General features: G+C 36.1%; 1 protein-coding gene across 5 annotated transcripts in view; it reads left to right on the top strand.

Moving 5' to 3' along the window:
• WAC (WW domain containing adaptor with coiled-coil) overlaps positions 1-20,960 on the top strand; it is an 84,340-nt gene that overhangs the window by 29,965 nt on the left and 33,415 nt on the right. For all 5 annotated transcript variants that reach the window (XM_028120863.2, XM_028120857.2, XM_028120861.2 and 2 more), the window contains exon 4: positions 17,731-17,837. In XM_028120863.2, coding sequence (XP_027976664.1) covers positions 17,731-17,837 — 107 coding nt within the window. The remainder of the gene's footprint in view (positions 1-17,730; positions 17,838-20,960) is intronic.

Genomic DNA, 20,960 nt, shown 5'->3' with positions numbered 1-20,960 from the left:
ATTGTGTTTTAGAAGGTAGAACACGTGAGATTTTGGATTTAAAAATAACACAAAAAGGGGAAATGTTAAATGTGTCACTGTTTTTTCTTTTATTGAAAATATTTCTTAGATTTTAACTCTTAAAATGCTATATTTTATAGCACTGATCAGTTAGATTTGGGAATTTTACAGTGTGCTTGACCTGAACTGTCTTAAGTCTTTATGAATACTTCGAACTTTTAAAAATTTATGGCAGTTTTAATGATAGTGACACAAGAGATTACTCTGTTTTTAAGAATTATAGTAAAACATCTGAATAAAGTCTTTCTGAAATGTCATCAAATCTAGAAGTGTAAAAAAAAAGAAAAATCAAGAAGCAAGAACAATGTGGAAAGGATAGTGTGGAGTTCATTGGTGTGATTGGCTGATACTGGTGTTGTCTCTACAAGGCAAAATGACTTCTGTGAAGGTGATAGAATGAGAGAATGTGGAGTTTAGACGAGTGAGCAGGGTGATTAAACATAAAACATACTTCGTGGAGATGAGGAGCTTTAGTGGGGATAGTGAGGAGCAATGATGAAAGTGCCCTTCCAGCAAAAATACTACAGAGAGGTTCTGTATACTTTTTATCTATTGCCTGTATGTAAACAACATGTTGGCATAACTATAGTATACTATCAAAACCAGGAATGTGACATTTACAGTTGTAGGTGTGGAAAAATTTTTGTTTCCTTTCTGAGGTTCTTTGACATAAGTTAATAGGAGAAAAACAAGTGCACTAAACATGAGACTCAAGGGCGCGTTGAGGCACTTGTGACAACATCCTGAGCTAAGGAATGGGATGGGGCCTGGGGGCTTCATAGGGGAGGAGGGCAACTCAGAGCATGAGAAGAAGAGTGGATGTTTGTAATTATAAGTTGGTCCTGCCATACAAATATGTCTTTTATTTTTTTATTTTTTTTAAAGATTTTATTTATTTGAGAGAGCACAAGAGGGGGGAGCGGGAGAAGGAGAAGCAGACTTCCCGCTGAGCGGGGAACCCAGTGTGGGACTCTATCCCAAGACTCCAGGATCATGACCTGAGCCGAAAGCAGTTGCTTAACCAACTGAGCCACCCAGGTGCCCCCAAATACATATGTCTTTTAGTTTAAAAAGTTACCTCAGGTAATTAGTCTTTTTCTGGTTCAAGCTTCCTATCTAAATTCTTTTAGGTAGTGGGAGAGGGAGAAGTTTTTCCTGAGTCTGTTGGGTCTTGATTGCTTTCAGCTCAAAATGATCCGCATGGCAGAGTGGCATATTTTGGGGTGACATCCTGTTCTCCTCCACAATCCACTGGCCCTATTCAGATTTTTACCAATTTTACATGCAAGGTGTGTTTGGTATGTTTCATGCAATTTTATCCCATGAATTGATTAACATGACTACTGCCACAGTCAAGATACAGAACAGCTCATCACAGTAATTTTCTTGTGCTACTCTTTATAGCCATAGCCATCTCTCTCCTTCCAGTCTTCCCTCACCTCTAGCAGGCAAGCTGCTTTCAGTCATTACAGTTTTGTCATTTCAATAATGTTATGTAAATGGAAGCACAGTGTGTGACCTTTTGAGATTTTTTTTCCGCTCAGCATAATTCCCTAGAGGACCAAAGGGGGTGTGTATCAATGATGCATTTCTCTTGTATTGCTGAGTAGTATTCTGTGGTATGATACACCTCAGTTTGTTTAACCATTCACCTGTTGAAGGACAGTTGGGTGGTTTGCAGTTTTGGACTCTTAACCAACATAGCCATGCATTCATATACAAATTTTTGTGTGAAATAGCTTTTCTTTGTTAGCTGCTTAACTTTTTAATGACAGTTATTTGTAGGGAAATCTTCACTTGCTGTACCCAGTCATCAAACTCTTATTACTGTTGCCAGAATTTAATCCTCATCCGTGGTTCTCTCTCTTAATCACATTCTTCTTTAAGTCATTACACCAATACCTGAATTTTTTTTAAGGAAAGGCTTGATTACTGGATGTCAATTTAATATTTCAATATTTGTATCTAATGTAGAGTGATGGTAAATGTATCTGATTTTCTTTCTACTTTGCTCAGAAAATAGTATAAGCAACTCTTCTGAATAACCTGTATTTTCATATTTGGTCAATATATTCCTTGGAACAAATATACTATTCGTTTAACCTAGCAAACTCTTGCACTGTTATATTTTCACAGAAGTAATCTTGCTACTGTATTTTTAAGAGATTTAAAAATTGTGTTGAAAAAGCAGTATCACAATCTAGAATCTGACATTTGTAGCAGAGTGCCAATACCTACTAAACTGCAATTGTCAAAAAACTTGAAATAGGATAAAATACAGGCAACAGTAAAATTACTGGATGTTATTTAATCTGCCTTTGAAGATTTAGGAGACTTGAAGAGGTTGCAGTATATGTTGTAGCTTTGGCAGGTATCTGTCAGTCACCTGGGAAGTTCAGACAAACCAACCAACCTGAAAATTTTCCTTATTAAAAGTGGTGGTATGGGACCAGGAATCTTAACCGTTGAAAAAGCACCTCAGTTTCTGTTGATACACATAATTAAGTTTGGGAAACTAAAACTCCAGGGAAGAATGATTTGTTTGATTCTGTTAGAGTCTTGTACCATCCTGGGCATTTGCTGTTTAGTATTTGTCAAGTGAGTATTCTTATGTTGTTCGGGGGTGGGGTGGGGTAAGTCACTGTTACTGAGTGCTTTTATGAAATGAAATTACTAAAGGAAAAATTTCAAGAGTATATTTTGAGGAAATTAGTATTTATACCATCAGTCATTTGGCATAAAAGTTTTTGAAATAAACAGTAATCATAAGTGGCTGTTGATTCCAGATACTAAGCAGGTGAGTTTATGTGCATTTAGTGCATACTGTTGTCTTAGAAGTTATAGCTTCTCTCCATTTGCAGATTTCTTATTTTGCTTTTTCTTATGATTGTTTTTCTGTGTTAATCTAAGCCCGGCCCCCAAGTTATGAGTGCTTTGATTTTTGAATTCTTAAATATTTGATAATGTTCTCTTATTGTTGCCTGGTTGGAAGAATAATTTTCTGGGTCACATCCATTTTTTTCTCTTAGCTAAGACATTACTACTTTGTATTGTAGCATTTAGGATTTCTTTGGAGAAGTCTGAGGTTAGCCCTTTTTTGTTTGTTGTATAAGTGACATGCTTCTGCTGCCTGGATGTTTTAAGAATTTTTTATGTTTAAAATTCAGCTTCATCAGACTATGAAGATATGTTTCAGTTTTTATCGGTTCTTAAATTTTTCCTGGTACATGGTAACCCCCTTCAGTCTCCAGATTGAGATCTTCCTATATTTCAGGAAAGCTTTTTTTTTTTTAAATACTCTTGAGTGTCCTGTTTTCTCTTCTCTTCTTCAGTATCTCCAGTTTTACATATGTTGACTTCATTTTTCATTTGTGGCATTTTTATCTCTAACTGCTTATCTCTGTCCTTTTATGTTTTATGATATTTTTCATGTCGGTGTTCCTCCTTATGGTTGACATTGCTTTCAGCACTGTTGATTCTTATATTACTTCAAATGTAGTATTTGCTTCTTTGATGATTTCAACTTTAAGTTCTTCCTCTTATTTCTTCCAGCTCCCCCACCCCTTTATTTGTTTTGTTTCATAGAATTCCTGTTACAACAGAGATACAACAGAATTTGAAAGTTACTGGTTTCCTGATGTTTATTTCAAAGTATTATTAATAATTCTATATTAATGTTAATATACTATCACTTTGGTCTCTGCACAGGCTGTGTAGGGTGGTTTCTATGTATGTACTTGTGTTGAGTGAATTTGAATATATACATGTGTATATGTGTATGTATATGTGTAAAGTGATTCAGTTCTCTTTGATGCTGTTTCTTATTCTCCTGACACTACATTAATTGTGTCCTTAAAAGATGGTTGCTTATTATCTGCCTAGAGATCAGAGAGAGGTACGGGAGATGTCTCTTGGGAGGAGTGATAATATGGGAAAGAGCAGTTCATTCATTCTGTTTTTTTCTCAACTCACACCTTATGTGATTAACTCTCCTCTCCTCAGAGCTCACTCTTGGGGTCCAGACAAAGGTTTAGAATGGCAGGGCCCTCCCTCCCCTGTTTCAGGTAGTTCTCTCCTTAATTGAGCCAAAAAGTCAACTTAATGGGCCAAGCGACCTTTCTCTCCCAGCTCTTCTGCCTGCCGTAGTTTTAAATTTTTTTAAGATTTTATTTACTTATTTGACACAGAGAGAACCAGAGAGAGAGAGAGAGAGCAAGCACAAGCAGGGGGAATGGCAAGCAGGGGAGAAATAGGCTCCCTGCTGAGCAAGGAGGCCAACGTGGGCCTCGAGCCATGCAGGTGCCCCCCCTTTTTTAAGATTTTATTTATTTATTTGACAGAGAGAGAGAGAGTGAGAATAGGGTCACAAGCAGGAGGAGTGGGAGAGGGAGAAGCAGGCTTTCCTGCTGAGCAGGGAGCCTGATGCGGGGCTCCATCCCAGGACCCTAGGATCATGACCTGAGCCAAAGGCAAACGTTTAACAACTGAGCCACCCAGGCACCCCTGCCATAGTTTTTAAAATAATGTATCCTGACAGACTTTAAAGGAATTGGGTGTTGGTCTTTAGTAATTTTCCTGTACTGAGTATGAATTTTAATTTTCTCTTGAAACCATTTTTCAGTACAAGTTTGTTGGATTGTAACTATTCATTAGTTGGATTTGATTACATTTTTTTATGCCTAATTTTGATAGGTTTGATAGAGGGCAAATACAGAAACATGCTCATGCTGTCATCTTTCTGGAAGCCTGCTTTTAATGTAATTTTTATTACCAAATTGTGCTGTGTGAATCATTTAATTGTTGGAGTATATTTATTATTTGAATCATTGAATTATAGGCTTTTAAAATTAGTTCAGAAGTAGTCTCTTAACATGACTCTTCCATGGTTCTTTTCAGTGGTAGATACTGTTGACTCCATTTTCGTATGGGTTGGGAATTCCAACACCTAGATAAATGGTAACTAGAGAACATAAATGTTTCTCAGATTCACATATTGTGTTATAATGCATGCAATGTGGAGTACAATGTTGCCATTAAAAATGATGATGTAGTAGAACGACTTTTATTGATGAGTGAAAATGTTCCAGGATATTAAGTAGGAAAATCTACACATTAAAGTAGTATGATTCTATTTTGGTTATTAAAGGTACATGTAGGAAAAAAGCCTGAGGATAGAGTTTGTTTTCCTGACATTTTTATAGATTCTGAGTATAATATTAATGCCTTTTCTTTATTTTAGAAAGATAAGTTACTGCAGTTTCCAATGGCAATTTCCAAAAAAAGTGGTATTTAAAAAAAAAAAGACTTGATTGGGGATGTTCTTGGTATTACTTGGTGATAAATAATCACTATGTAAAGATCATCCCTTTTTGAAATTTCTCTTTTTCGTATTAAGGAAACATCTACTTATTCCTACGTTAGTTGGTAATTTGTTAAAAGTCTGCTTAAATTTTATCAAATGCTTTCTCAGTATCTGTTTTTTTAAAATTAGCATTCAAGGGCTGCCTGGGTGGCTCAGTCAGTTAAGCTTCTAACTCTTGATTTTGGCTCTGGTCAAGATCTCAGGGTTGTGAGAGGGAGCCCCACATTGGGCTCCCTCCCTCTGCTCATGTGCATACTCTCTCTCTCTCATTTTTTAAGATTTATTTATCTGAGAGAGTGACCACAAGCAGGGGGAGGGGCGGAAGGAGAGGGAAGAGAAGGCTCTTCACTGAGCAGAGAGCTGAACATGGGGCTCTATCCCAGGACCCTGAGATCCTGACCTGAGCCGAAGGCAGATGCACCCCTCTTTCTAAAATCTTAAATAATAACATTCAAGATTTATATTCATGCAGATCTTTCAGTATTCAACTTTAGTGCATTCCTCTCTTGAGGTGTATATGTAGTTGTGAATTCTCTTAATTCTGTATTGACCTGTGGTTATCTTTGTCAGAATTTTGTAGTTGTTTCTTTTAGGATTGAATCTGTTTCTGAAACAGATACATGATAGGAACTACTTTTTCCTTGAAAGTTTGAAACAATTCTTAAATAAACCTATATAATCTAAGTCCGGCTAGGGCTGTGATTGGACAGGGAAAGTGGTGAGAAATGGAAAGATGGGATTGAAGGGACAGTGAAGAGATATGTATATAGTATTTGTCCAAAGAATGTTGCCGTAAAATTGATATGTCGGTTAAACATTATCAGCAAATGTGATCGCTTGAGCTTCTCTAATTACTGAGCTTCTGTTTCTCATTTTTAAAATACCTCATAGTAAGCAACATTTGCATCTGCTGCTTGATGTGTATAAAATTGACTTAGACAATGTGGCAATGTTTACTTTTCCTTTTAATAGACAGTCATTTCACGGAACACCTAGACACAGTGTGTCCAGTGTTAGATTACCAGTAGCTGTATCCAAAACTGCAGCCGTGACTGTCTCAACACAAAAGCAGGATGACTAAGCAGCAGAGACAGATGGGAGTTTTTGGATAAATGCTGTTGTGTGCATGTATCTCTAATAAGACAGACACAAGAGCAGTATTTAAAATTCTAAAAATTTAAAAAGTATTAAAAATATTGAAAAAATAAGGGAAAACCCCATGTTTTCTTTGAGGTAACTGCTGTAATATGCTGCCCTTTTCCTTCTAATAACCTCATGATTTTGGGAAAAGCATTTTTCCAATTTATATTAATGGGTACAGGTAAAAGAAGGGGAGGAGAGTAATTTTTTTTTACTAATATGTATTAGTAATACAGTCAGTGGGTGTTAACAAGTAATGTCTTCTTAACACTTTTTTGCTGTGTTAATATTAGTTACATTTAACAGGTGAAGTTTATATACTTGCATGTAACATAGGATTTGTTACTACTACCCAGCTTTTTGACAGCTAATTGGTAGAGATGATATCATTCCTTTTTAAATGATGCTATATGGAGGCTAGAGGTTCCAAGAATGGAACTGAGCATGTTGATCCTCAATCCCCCATTACCCTTATTGCAGTAAGAGTGGCTCCTGTTTTAAGTATTCCATTCATGCATTTGTTTTATTTTAGTCTTCTGACAGACTCAAGCATTGTTGTAATTACAGGGATTATAGCCAGGACATGACAGGCAAAGTCCCTGTGTTCAAGGAGTTTTTCTGTCCTATAGAAGAGATGGACAATACGGAATAGGCAGACAGGATTATTTTGTAATTGTGATTTGTGCCATAAAGGAAATAGTGTTTTGAAATGGTAATGGCACATGGTAGGAGGTGGTCGGGCGAAAAGCTGTGTTAGAGGGTAACTTGTGAATTGATACCTGCAGGATGAGCAGCCAGCCATGTAAGGAAAGAATTCTGTGGCTTAAAGTTGGGGGAAAATACTAGACAGCCATTTCCTTGAAAAAATTTTCTTTAGTCTTCGTGTCATCCTTAAAGATGCGTGCTTTCCCCCCCCCTTAAAGATATACACTTTATTTTTAAAGATTTTATTTATTTATTTGACAGAGACACAGCGAGAGAGGGAACACAAGCAGGGGGAGTAGGAGAGGGAAAAGCAGACTCCCCGCTGAGCAGGGAGGTGATGCAGGGCAAAGATACACACTTTAAAGTCTCCCTATTTCATGATGCACCCAGTACTGTTCAAAAGCATTGAAAAAACCCAAAATACTCAAACAATCAGTTCTTAATTGTTTATTTAGAGAGTTTTTTGTCCAAAAGATAGAATCTGTTTTTTCCTTAGCTTGGCTTCCAAGCCCGTTTAGTAGTCTTTGGCTTAAGTTTAGCTTTACACCCCTTTTATCTCATCTATAGGAACTTTGTGTTCCTGTCAGACTTATTTTACTCCTTGCCCTCTGAACCCTTATCATCCTATTCTTAAGCTATTTCTCCTGTCGTTTTTCTTGATTGAAGTTTATTCTTCACTTCATTGTACCCAGTTAAATCTCTTTTCTTTAGATGATTTTTGTAATTACCTTTATTAATATAACTGAGAATTACAATTGTGTGAAACATGAGAGCATAGCACATACCGGAAGATTCCTTTGTCTTCATTTTTCACCCGTTTTTAGTTTGAGGGGTACCATGAGGTTTCCAAAGTTGAAATTGTCTTGCTCAGTTGATTACAGTCCGGAGGTAAAATTACTTGGAGAGACATACAGGCATGACGGGACCTGCCTCTCTTTCTCCTTGTTTGCTGTACGGCTCTCTAAAGGCATCAGCTTGGGAAAGGGTAATACTCAGTTTGCAACTTCATTATTGCCTATCCACCCTTTCAGAATCTTATGATAATTTGAGACATTTTCTTAAAACTTACTTTTTTCATGTTAACTTTTTCTTTCAAAGGAGTGCTTTCCTTTCTTTGACTAGCCCCAAAGTTAATACAAAAACAAGGAAACAGAGGAGATAGAGGTGAAGATAAAGAACGTGTGAAGGATCTGGGATAGGAAAGAACTGGGCATGTATTTAAAGAACTGGAAGTGGCCAGGATAGCTAAGGTGTAGTGAGCAAGGTGTGGTGGGTGCTGCAGAATGAGGCTGGGAGGGTAAGTAGGACCATGAAGTTGAATGTCTTCCCTCTGTACCCATTAAAATTCAAGACACATGTTGTGCTCAGAGGCAGGCTTGAAAGATTACTTTGACTGCTCTGTGAAGACTGTTTTGAAACGAAGACAAGAATGAAAGTGGGAGAGCATTGAGAATATTATGGTGAACCCAGTGAATTTCAACTGGAGTCAGTAAGAATCAGATCCTTAATCCAAGATTAATTCTACATAGCCCTGTAATGCCAATTATTTGTTCTGTGTAGTACTGAATCAAATGCTTGAGATCACTGAAGAGTCAAGAGTCCCGTGTTGATAATTTTTCTAAACAAGTGGAAGTAATTCTACACACTGTCCAACCAGTATCTTACTTGACAGTGAAGATAACCATAGAAGTTAGGAGACCTCCTCACTTTTATTTAGTGAGGTAGAGGCAAAATCTGGACTGAAGCCCAGATTACCTGACCAAGTGCTCTTTTCATTAACTGAGTGGTTCTCATTTCACATATTTATTTTTAAAAGTAGAGGTATAATTCACATACCACACAATTATCACCACCACCACCCCACCGAAAGCCTATTAGTAGTCACTCCTCTCCCCAACCATTGATCTACTTTCTATCTTGATAGAGTTTGCTGTTTTGGATATTTCATATAAATGGATTACATACGTTCTTTGTGACTGATTTCTTTCACTTAATACAGTGTTTTTTGTGGTTCATATATTTTGTATCATGTATCAGTACTTAATTCTCTTTCTTTTTTCCAGGTTAAAGTTTCTTTACTTCAGTAATTCTTTAAAGTACAGTTAAAATTTTCTATAAGAGAATATCATACACAACTTTTTCCAGACTTACATGGCTGTGTGACATTTTTTTGTTCAAAGCATCTCATAGGATTAGTTTTGAGAAATGATGAATTAGGGATCTCTGTCTAAGCTATACATGTCAAAGTCACACGTAAGGTATGGTAGATAATTTTTTTTGGTGACAGTTTTGTTGATGTGTAATTCACCTCCTACAGTTCACCATTTTGAAGTGTGCAGTTCAGTGTTTTTTTTAATGTATTCCCAGTTGTGCAGCCATCACCACAATTAATTTTAGAACAATTTCATCACCCAAAAAGAAACCCTATGCCTATCACCTTGCCCCCAGACCTAGAAAAACTCCTGTCTATAGATTTACCTATTGTGGATGTTTCATGTAAGTGGAATCCTACAATGTGTAGTCTTTTGTGACTGAGTTATAGGACTTAGCATAACGTTTTCAGGATTCATCCATGTTATACCTTGTGGCAGTATTTGTTCATTTTTATTTTTGAATAATTCATATTTATTTGTTAATCAATTAGACATTTGGTTTGTTTCCAACTTCTGGCTGTTAAGAATATAATGTGCTATGAACATGTGTGGACACATGTTTTCACTGCTCTTGGATATATACCTAGAATTACTGGGTCATATGATAAATCTGTGTTTAACCTTTTAAGGAAATGCCATACTATTTCCCAAAGCAGCTGAGTATTTTGTATTTGCAACAGTAGTGTATATGAGGGTTTCAGTTTCTCTGCATCCTCCTCAACACTTGTCTTTTTGACTATAGCTATCCTAATGGATGTGAGTGGTTTCTCATGGCAGGTTTGATTGGCATTTCCCTAATGACTAACATTGATGAGCATCATTCCGTGTGCTTTCTGGTCATTTATATGTCTTCTTTGAAGAGATGTTTGTTATCTTTCAGTCATTTAAAATTGTGTTATTTATTCTTTATTGAGTTGTAAGCATTCCTACTAGAACTAGATAAAAGTCTTTTGCATAGGATTTGCAAGTATGTTTTCCTATTCCATGGATTGACTTCTCATTTTCTTGATGGTATCCTTTGAAGCACAAAAGCTTTAAATTTTGACAAAGTCTTAATTTATATTTTTTCTTTTTTCACTTGAAGTTTGGTGATGAAATAAGCCTATGTTTTCTTTATAAGAGTTTTAGTTTCAGCTCTTATATTTGGGTGTGATTCATTTTATAGTAGTTTTTGTGTATAGTGTGAGGAAAGGTCCAACTCAACTTGATTCTTTTGCATGTGCACCATCCCTTAAAAGTATTTTGTAAAATTCCATTTCTAGGCTTTAGATAAATAATATATGTTACCTACACGTGTAAGAGTAGGAAAGATGTGAGTAGTTCCAAAGGAAATACTAACACATACTTTGCACAAAGTAGTTTGTATCACTGTGCAAAAGGATATGTAGCATATTCATTTGGGGTAAACATAAAGGATAGCAGTATTATTTATTTTTTAGTTTTTTAAAGATTTATTTGAGAGAAGGTGTGCTTACATGAGCCGGGGGGAGGGGTTTGGGGGGTAAAGGGGGAGAATCTCAAGCACACACTTTGCTGAGCACTGAGCCAGACGTGGGGCTTGAGATATGACCTGAGCTGAAATCACAGTCAGACACAACCAAATGAGCCATCCAGGCGCCCCAGCAGTACTGTTTTTAAAACAAGCTTTATTAATGAAATTCAGTGAAAGCTGCATCTTTCCTTTATCTCTGCTAGTTTAATAATTTTTGGTCCTTACTCTCTTAACAAAGGAATCTCCTTCATATTATTTGTTCATGATAGATAGAAGTGCAGATGTATATAGTATAATTGTTGATGAAATTTTTCCAAGTGGTGAACATCTTGGTAAAAGTTTGAAACAAAACTAAGTACTCTGCAGTACAATTTGCACAGCAGTTATGTTCCCTAGAAAATGTAGCATATGGTGTTAAGCAGGTTCTGGGCTCAGCTAATTAGAAGCTGATTTTTTGGATGGGATAGGTCTTTGAGAAATGTCCTCTGCCTCATAGGCATCTCTGGCCCCCTTCCACTAATTGTCAGTGGATGCCTTCATCTAGAGTAGTGCTGTCCAGTGATCCATGTATGCAATTTTAAATTTTCTACTAGCCAACATCTGGAGTTAATTTTAATTTTAATATTTAATATATCAAAAATAGTTCATCATGTAATCAATATAAAATATTAATGTGCTATTTTACGTTCTTTTTCTATTCGGTCTTTGAATCTAGTGTGTGTTTTACACATGCAGCAAATTTCAATTTAGAGCGGGCTATCACTTGGATAATACCGATCTAGAGGGAGTAACTCAACTATAGGGCACTGTCAAATGCAAGCCTGTGGTTGACACATTATCTGAATCATTTCTACCCTTACCAGGAGACATAGTCTGGTTAGCTACATTTTGCTTTTCCACCACCATTTAGCTCATACACACTTAGTAAATTGGAGAATGACATTAATAAACTGAAGCTGTATTGGTTCATATGTGAAATTTTTTTTCCTAGGCAAGGAGAATCAGAATAGCAGGAGTAGGGTTATAACCTTCCAATAGAAAGGAAAAAGCTGCTGCACAGGCAAGACCCCTAAAGAAAATTCAAGTCTCCTCCCCCAGCCTTGCATGGCTCTGTCTGTGGCAAGTTGCACTTTCTTCTCTGTCCTTTTTAACTGTAGCCTCAGAACTTGACTTCTATGTTCTCAGCCCCAGCAAGCCTCATTTCTACCCAAATGTGGGGTTTTTTTTTGCATTTTTAATATCCCCTGAAACAGTGTATAACCATGCTGAGCTGTTTGCCTTGTGTTGGTTATAATAAAGTTGCATAATTTTGAGTGATTTACTCCTACTCTATTTTTCCCATAAGACTTACTTTTAGTCTGATTTTGCAGAATTTAAGGTTTGTCAGGAAAACATTTATCATGTTATGGTAAAAATACTCATTATAGATGTGGCTTTCTTTGTAAAATCTCTTTGTTTTTAACTGTTTGTGGTCTCTTGTTTTGGACTGATGAGAGGAAGACCAAAGACAGTGGAAGGCAGTAGAGTACTTAAAGTGTGGCCCAGATACTGGCCATATCAAAACCATGTTATTAAAAATTTACATCCTGGGGCGTCCCATCCCATATACTGTGAATCAGAATCTCTGTGAGATTCAGCCTTGAAATCTACATTTTTTTAAATAAACTGAAGTTTGAGATCTACTGTGGACCTTTATTCAGTCATACCTACTGTCTGCTTTTATTAGTTTGAATAGCAGTTTAGGGTGGTAGATGTCCTTGAAATCTTTCATTTAGTTACCCATTCTTTTCAGTGATTTGTAGATGGCATTAAGACTTAATTTCTAAGTCTGAGGATCTGGTAGTGAATTCTAGTCGTCGTCATGTTCTGAATAAGGACACAAATGCCATAATATTTATCCCTGAATAGAATGAAAACTGTTGTTTCACTTTTTGAAAAGCTGGTTGCATTTCCCAGCTTTGTTTGCTCATATAGAAGTATATATTCTTTTTGTTTTCCCTCTAATATCCAAGTTCCTTTTTCTAAATGGAAGTGCAGTGTTACTGCTTAATTTCTAGCTGAATCAGGTGCATTTTGCTACATTTTTTGACCCATTTCCCAGAGTACTCTCCTAGGGCTCCATCTTTATGAGTCTGGAGGTTCTAGCCTTCGCACCCTTTAAGATCTAGCTTCTGAAGTTACAGAGGATGCCAAATAGGGATTATTTTGCCTTTTAAATATTGAAGATTCTGTCAGGGAGGTCCATATATTGCATTACGTTAAATTAATTGCTTATTTTAGATTAATGTCTAATCCAGGAATCAGCAAAGTTTTCTTAAAAGGCTGGATAATATTTTAGTCTCGTGGGTCCCACAGTCACTGTCACAATTAAAAGAAAAAAGTAGCCATAGGTAATACTTAAATGATTGGCTGTTGCCATGTTTTGATAAAACTTTATTAACGAAAACATGCATCCAGCAGATTGTAATTTGCTGATTCTTGGATTCTAGTCTGACATTAGCATCCAATCAAGTTAAAGCATCTCTGTTTTATATCTGCCTTTGGTTAAGCACTGGATGAGAGAACTTTGCCCAAGCATAAACATATAACCGCTTTATTTCACCTCCCCCACCCCAAACCCAAGTAATTCTCAATAGTATCCTTTCTTTAGAAATCCTTAAGACTTGCTTCGTTACCCCTGTCATTTAAGGTCAGTTGTCTCCCACTTAATCCATAAATACTACTTTCCTCAAATAGATTTATTTTTTTAAGTATGAGCCTCTATTTTGGTAATATGCAGAGAGCATAAAGGGCACCAGACCATATAAACAGCTTTTGCTCCCATTACTTTCTTGGGCCAAATAGCGTCCATGAGACTATCTCTTACAGCATATATGTTATATCATCCTTTGTGCACTTGAATAATCACTGATTTAGTATTAAAATTCTGAGTTCAAGTTTTATGCATGGCTCTTCTCTTTGGATATATTGGCATCCACAGATCACTTTTTCTTTCTCTGAGTCTTAGACCTACATCATACTGTTAATAAAAAAAAAACAAAAAAAAACAAAACAAAACTGTGTTCTTATCCTTAAACATACAAACTCATTTTAGGGTAGGAAATAAAAACTGAACGTGAATTTTTGAGATAAAAAGGAGATTTCAAAGAAATTTTGTGTTGTAGCACTTTGTATATTAGGTATGGAAAATGTAGCTCTGGAAAATCCTAACCACCATCATCATTAATCTGATGCTGGCTGGGTAGGGTGTGTATAATCACTTTGCTTTTCAACTTGTTAACTTCAGTTTGGAAAGAACTACATGGAGGAATTAAAAGGTTCAAATGAGATACCTCCCAAAAATACTTTGGAAGATAATATAAATTGTAGCTTTTATAAAGGAGAGTTAGCTGTAACTTGGTATGATCATGTTATTTAGGGGCTAATCTGCCCTGTATTCAGTTCTTAAGCACATCCTTCTGGCTGGAATCTAAAGATTTATTGGCTACCATACCACACCATGCTTTCTTTAAAACCTCTTTTACTTAGTTTTGGATCCTATTTAAGAACGTCAGTTTATTCTTAGTCCCTTACTAAAATAATCTGTATCTTAATCTTGCTTCTCACTTCTTTTTTAAGTGTCAGTTGTTAGTTTTGCTAAGTGGTCTATAGATAAATCTATTTCACAGGATGTAGACTCTATAATCCCTATTCAAAAAGCTTCTGTCTCTGAAAATGTCTTCCCTCTTAACAGCTGATTGAGTTTTCTCTTGTCTCTAAAGTCTTAGGCTAGGGTGCCTCAATACTTGCATTTTTTTCAGTATGTTATGCCCTCTGAAAAAACATCTGCTAGGCCTAAAAGCTGTCTGATACCATCTGTCAGACTGGTAGAGTATACACTGTTTCTTCAGAGGTAAGAGCTTAACTAATTGGGTGCTTGTCACTTTCTGAATTTTCATTGATAGTAAGAATAACACTAGAGTAGATTCCTGGATCTTAACCTAGAGATCAGTAGACCTCATTCCTAATATACCTTATGTTTATAGGGTACTTCAGTTCTCGTGTCTTTTAACAAATCTTTAATGTGGCACTTTTATTTCATAGTCTAAGTGTAGGTCATCTTGCTTAAGAATATATGCAAATAAATGTCAGGGCATCTAACCCAAGCTTCTTAAAGGCTTATTCTAGGATTCATTTCAGTCTATAGAATTGGCCTTTTCTTCATTATTGCCGACATGTTTATGGAAATTTCAATGGGAATCTCAACTCTCTTAGGGATGGATAAATACGACATTCTTTGTATAACTCAGTTTCTTATCTGTATTGTCCTGTAAACCTGATTTTTTTTTAAATGAGTTACATCTGAAAAGTGCAAATTTTGGCATAGGTTTAAGATTTTCTTAAAAACTTGGGAGTATTAATTTTTCTTTGTAAATGCGTGTGTTGGAGTTTGGTGATTCTCTAAGAGGGTTACAGGACCCAGTGTACAGTCATTATCATGGCTATGAGTTACTACTGTGAAAAGATACAAAGCAGAGTCAGCTAAGGGAAAAGGTATGCAGAGCAAAGCCTGGAGGAAACCAGATGCAGGCTTCCAAGAGTCTTCTCCCAGTAGAATCACACAAGACATATTTCATTCCTTCAGCAATGAATTGTTGACCATATTTGTGAAATGTTGACTAATAAAGGAGGCTTATTAGAGATTTAGTTCCCAAAATTTTTATTGGATTTAGTTTGTTACATAGGCATCTCTACCTAGCATGTACCAAAAATCTGGATTCCCATAGGAAAGTATATATTAAGCATAAACCATATTGTATGCACAAACATCTTAGGCACAGTGAACAACTGTTAGCTCTTAAGGGAACGCTCCAGAAATCTAGGTTCCCACATGTCAGCCAAGGGCCAACTGTGCAAGTGGGCCTTTCTAAGGATAGAGGTCTTAGGCCAGCAGTGTTAACTTTTCTTTCTTTTTTTTTTTTTTTTAAGATTTTATTTATTTATTCATGAGAGACGGAGAGAGAGAGAGAAGCAGAGGGAGAAGCAGGCTCCCAAGGAGCAGGGACCCCGATGCAGGACTCGATCCCAGGACCCTGGGATCATGACCTGAGTCGAAGGCAGACGCTTAACCATCTGAGCCCCCCAGGCGTCCTGTGTTAACTTTTTTGCCCACTGAGTTTATCTTGACTCATTTCTTTTTGATTGTGTTTATTCTTAAAATGTTTACTGAAGAATATTTTCCCTGCTGTATTAAAGTTTAGGGTGTTTTTATATAACACATGCCATACAGCAAGATAAAATTAAAAACAAGTAGATGAAGTCATCAAGCAGTTTGCTTGTTGAGAAATGTCCTCTGTTATACCACCTACATGATGCCACGTTCTTCAGTAACCCTCTACTGTCTTTTGTCACATCACTAGTGTTTTTGGGTCTTTGAATCTGCTTCTAGCTTCCCTTATAAACTGGCCCTAATCCAAGGTTAGGTATTGGCCATTGCCTTCTCTTGCCATAGTCTTACTTCATTCCAAGCTCATAGTGCTTGTTGGTACTATGCAAGGCAAAGTCCCCTGCCTTTCACTTACAATGGAGGAGACTTCCAGATCACTTCTGAATTCCTAGTGCTCTGTAGGTCTGCTGACATTTCCACTTGGATGTCTGAAACTTTATAGTCATCATCTGTCTGTCCCAGTTCACTTTTCTTATCTACTTAGTTTCCCTTGCTGATTGAAATAGTTAATTCTTAAATGATTACTACTTGAAACAACTCTGGTTCTAACTGGTGACTAATTGCTAGACCACTCAACCATTTATATTACTCATGCCACTTTTTGTTCACTATAGTGTAGCCTTCATACCATTGCCAGTGTAGTTTAAGTTGAATTATGGTACGTTGTTGCTGGGAAAAAAAGTAATGAAATTGAAATACAATTAGAAATTGTAATAGCAATTACACTTTTATGGTGAACCTTTTTGTATCTTTAATCAGTGTTTTTGCAAGTCTTTGTTTTTATACCTTGGCTTTTCTTAAGACAGTAAATACTATCATTCCTGATGGTCTTTGAGATGTGTGGATTATTTATAGAACTCATGAATTACTTTTAAGCAGTTCTTAGAGTTGGTCCTCTTATTAGGAGACTAGATATCATCATCATCTTGAAAGAGAGTACCTTCCATAAGATTTAACCTTCTTAATAATGTTTTAGTTGAAAAATTGGCAAAACTATTTAAAATCAAGTTGCAGAGGCTATTTAGGAAATTGAAAAATAATTGCAAAAACATACTGGATATTTATAACTTTTAGTTCTGTATCACTGAATTTTTGTGCCTTTTTTCTTTATGTTGTGTTTCTGTCTTTCCCTAATAAAACTTTTATTTTAAAAAAAAGGGGGCGCCTGGGTGGCTCAGTTGGTTAAGCGTCTGCCTTTGGCTCAGGTGTTCTGGGATCAAGTCCCGCATCAGGCTCCTTGCTCTGCGGGGAGCCTGCTTCTCCCTTTCCTACCCTCTTGTGCTCTCTCTCACTATCTCTGTCTCTCTCTCTCTCAAATAAATAAATAAAATCTAAAAAAAAATTTAAAAAGTTGCTAGAAATGGTATTGATGAGGTTTTGCTCATCTAATTCTACATAACAGGCTATCAGCCATGTAAGCTATATGCTCTTCAAGCTACATCTTTAGTATGCTTACAAATACTTTATGTGTAAGAAGTATGAATATGTACATATTCCAGATGCTTATGTAAAATGATTTAGGGATATACAGTGATCTATAGTATGATAGAAACCAGTTGAAATTAAACATGAAATACAACTTATAATTCACTTTGGTCTTTATTCTTTTAAGGGACCAGTTACTCTCCACAAGAAAATTCACACAACCACAGTGCTCTTCATAGTTCAAATTCACATTCTTCTAATCCAAGCAATAATCCAAGCAAAACTTCAGATACAGTAAGTATATAAACGTGCCCAATTTTGGTTTGGGGGTTTCGTGTGTGTGTGTGTGTGTGTGTGTGTGTGTGTGTGTTTAATTTATTACCCCCCTCAAAAGAAAACCCCAAAAACTCCTCCACCAAGTCTTGTTAAATCTAAAGTTGACCTTTTTAAAATATATTTGAAGTAATGAGCTGACCTTCTTAGTAGAACTGAGAATAGTCAGGAAATATCATTTGGTATTATTTCATCACTTTTCCTATACAGAGCAAAATTTTACCATTGCAATGTCTGAGATACAAAGAACTATAGATTATGAAACTTGTCTAGTTACTTAAAGTGGTTTACCTTGAGCTTATTCTTACTCTGTAATATATACACTTCTTAAAACATATATTCAGACATCTGTGTATTATACACCCTACTAAATACTAGTGATGTAAAGATTCTTGTCCTCAAGGCAATGAAAGTCAGGAATTTTAGGTATTTCTAAACTGAAGTAACTCAGCTTGGATTTTTTTAAAGTCAGGGTTCAAATGGAAGTTTTAATACATTCATTCAACAACAGTTTAATAAGTTTTCAGTTTGCCAAGCATATGCTAGGTTGTAGATATATAGTACTAAGAAAATGTGGCCCATCTTAAAGGAACTTTTGGACTTGGGGTGAAGACTGCAGAGTAAAGTTAAAACAGTGCATGTTAAAGTTGCTTTGGGAACATTCAAAAGGGGAACTCCAAACTTGGATGAGAGGAACGTATTAAAGAACAAGTAACACTCCCCAGCGGATTGAATATAACAGCTAGTTGAAGAGGTCTGGAATTTGTGTGGTATGCAAAGGGAATAGCATCTACAAAGACATAGAAGTGTGAAATAACAGAATATTTGGAGAACTGCAAGGATTTTGAAAGTGTGGAAGAATGGCAAGAGCTCAGGTTACAGAGATAAGTGGGAGCTAGATCACAAAAAATTGTGTATCTTACCAAGGAATATGAATTTTATATAAAGGGAGTGCAGAACTATTGAAGGATATAATTGGTGAAGGAACCTCATAGTTGAAATTAAAAAATTCATCAGGTAGTAGTGCGGAAAATACAAGAAGGAAAGAACAACTAGAAGGCTATAGAAGTGCAGGTTGAATCCAACAGATCTTGCCTTGGATATTTGGGTGATCATCATACCTTAACACTGAAAGGTCCTTGGGATTAGATTTTCTTAGCCCTTACTGAAGCTGTGTGGATAGTACATTTCCAAAGAAAATCAAGACATAAATGATAGCATTTTCATAAAGATAAACTTAGATAAATATTGTATCACTCAGGGTCTAGGTAGGAAAACAAAACATGCTAGTTATTTTAGCACAGAAAATTTGATAGCACAGAATTTTATGTACAGGATTGGCTAAGCAGATACTGCATGTTCTCGAGGACTGAAAAAAACAAAAAGGAACACCAAGGTAATACACATAGAGTATATAGTATTCATCCTTAGGGCTGGAGTACAATAGGAAGAGGTTGTGGTTATTAGAACCTAATAGCTTAGAGGAGGAGCCCTACGGAACTGGTGATAGTACTTGTGAATGGTATGAAGAAGCTAGTTCTGGTTTGGGTCATATGGCAGAGAGCTGGAAGTTGGAGACAGCTGTGGCTGTTAGGCTTCTCGTGCCTTTCAGTCTTAACTTCGGTGCCTACTATTGGCAGAATCTAACAGGTGGCCTGCTGACTAAACAATGTAATTTGCCCTAGCGTCACAGAACAGTATAGAAGAGGGTGGTAGTGGTGGTGGTGGTGGTGGTGAGGCTGAGACGACAGCTTGGTAAACCTTAACAGGTGTTATCATCAAACTGCTTGTGATGAGTTATTTCCAATAAGGTGTATCATCATCAAGATTTTAGAATGAGTCTGTTTTTGTGGTAAGTGGCCCCATTAATTTACAAAGTAACAAACGCTAAAGTTCCGTTTATCACTGACAATTCCAATTTGGTATTTGTCTGCTGATAGTTACAGTGGCAGGCCATGTGGACATTGTTTTGGCTTAAAAAAAAATCTTAGTTCGGGAAAAACTAATTCTGGTTGTTTTGATTTCTAAGACATGGATTAAACATGAAATCAGAAAGAATAAATAATGGGCAGATAAGCTTGATCGACCCAAATCATAAATGGGGTCAGAGGATTTAATTTTGTGGGTGGAAGCTGAAGACTGTTACCTGAATGGATTAAGTGTTAACATGTTTTAAGAATCAGGATTTCCCTTTCTGTAAATTTCAACTATAGGTATATAATTAATCTCCAAGTAGTCTTTTTTATTATAATATGCCCAGTGGGCATGAAACATATATTATTTATACAAATTTAATCTTACCTGAGAAGTTAGCTTTTGAACCTTTCTGCAGGTTACTTATAAACTTTTTGTCTGTAATCACTTCTAATGGAATTTTTTGAGTAGTAAGTAAAACAATTTAAAAAGTAGTTCTTTTTTCTCTGAAGTTTTCAGGTTTTAAATCTGTCTTTGAAAATCAGTAACAATATTATCTAGTTATCTACACAGACATTTGGTTGTATGGGTGATTTATATTTATCAACTGTTGATAGTCGAGTTGAAGTTGCCTTATTTTTTCAGTATTAGATTAAGATATTCACATGTAGTTCCCTAAGTCCTGTGATGAACATTTATAGTGGTTTAACACAGAGCCTAGCCCATGATAAGTGTTTAGGAAAAGCTTTTTGAATGCCTCATCCTTCCTAATCTAAATCATAATAGGACTTACAGACCTCATGTAGCTTGTTTTAAGATTAGTTATGCTTATTTGTGATTTTTAAGAGGCCTCTGAATTGCTTCATTTAGAAAAAAAAATTCCCACTTAAACACATAATTGATATCTTCTACGTATCCACCAATCTTGATTTGCTGGGAAATACTTTACATTCAGTCACAGGTGACTTTGCATTTATATTCCAGCTCCACTTGTTATCATGTAAATTATCTTCTGCATTTTTTGGAGCTTTTCAGCTTGAGGCTCTCAAGTTTATTTTCTGTAACCAGTCTTTGCCTGAAGATACTCTACTTAATTTTTAAAAATTAGAAATTTATCAGAACTCTTAGGACTCCATGAAATTCTTTATAGTAAATGCCGTTTTTGATGTT

Source organism: Eumetopias jubatus, unplaced genomic scaffold (genome assembly GCF_037043125.1).
Source record: "Eumetopias jubatus isolate StellerSeaLion01/CBP00866 unplaced genomic scaffold, mEumJub1_p1.0 scaffold_8, whole genome shotgun sequence".
In the NCBI taxonomy this organism is placed as follows: Eukaryota; Metazoa; Chordata; class Mammalia; order Carnivora; family Otariidae; genus Eumetopias; species Eumetopias jubatus.
The sequence above is the reverse complement of the archived record's forward strand: the minus strand, read 5'-3'. Positions and strand labels throughout refer to the sequence as shown.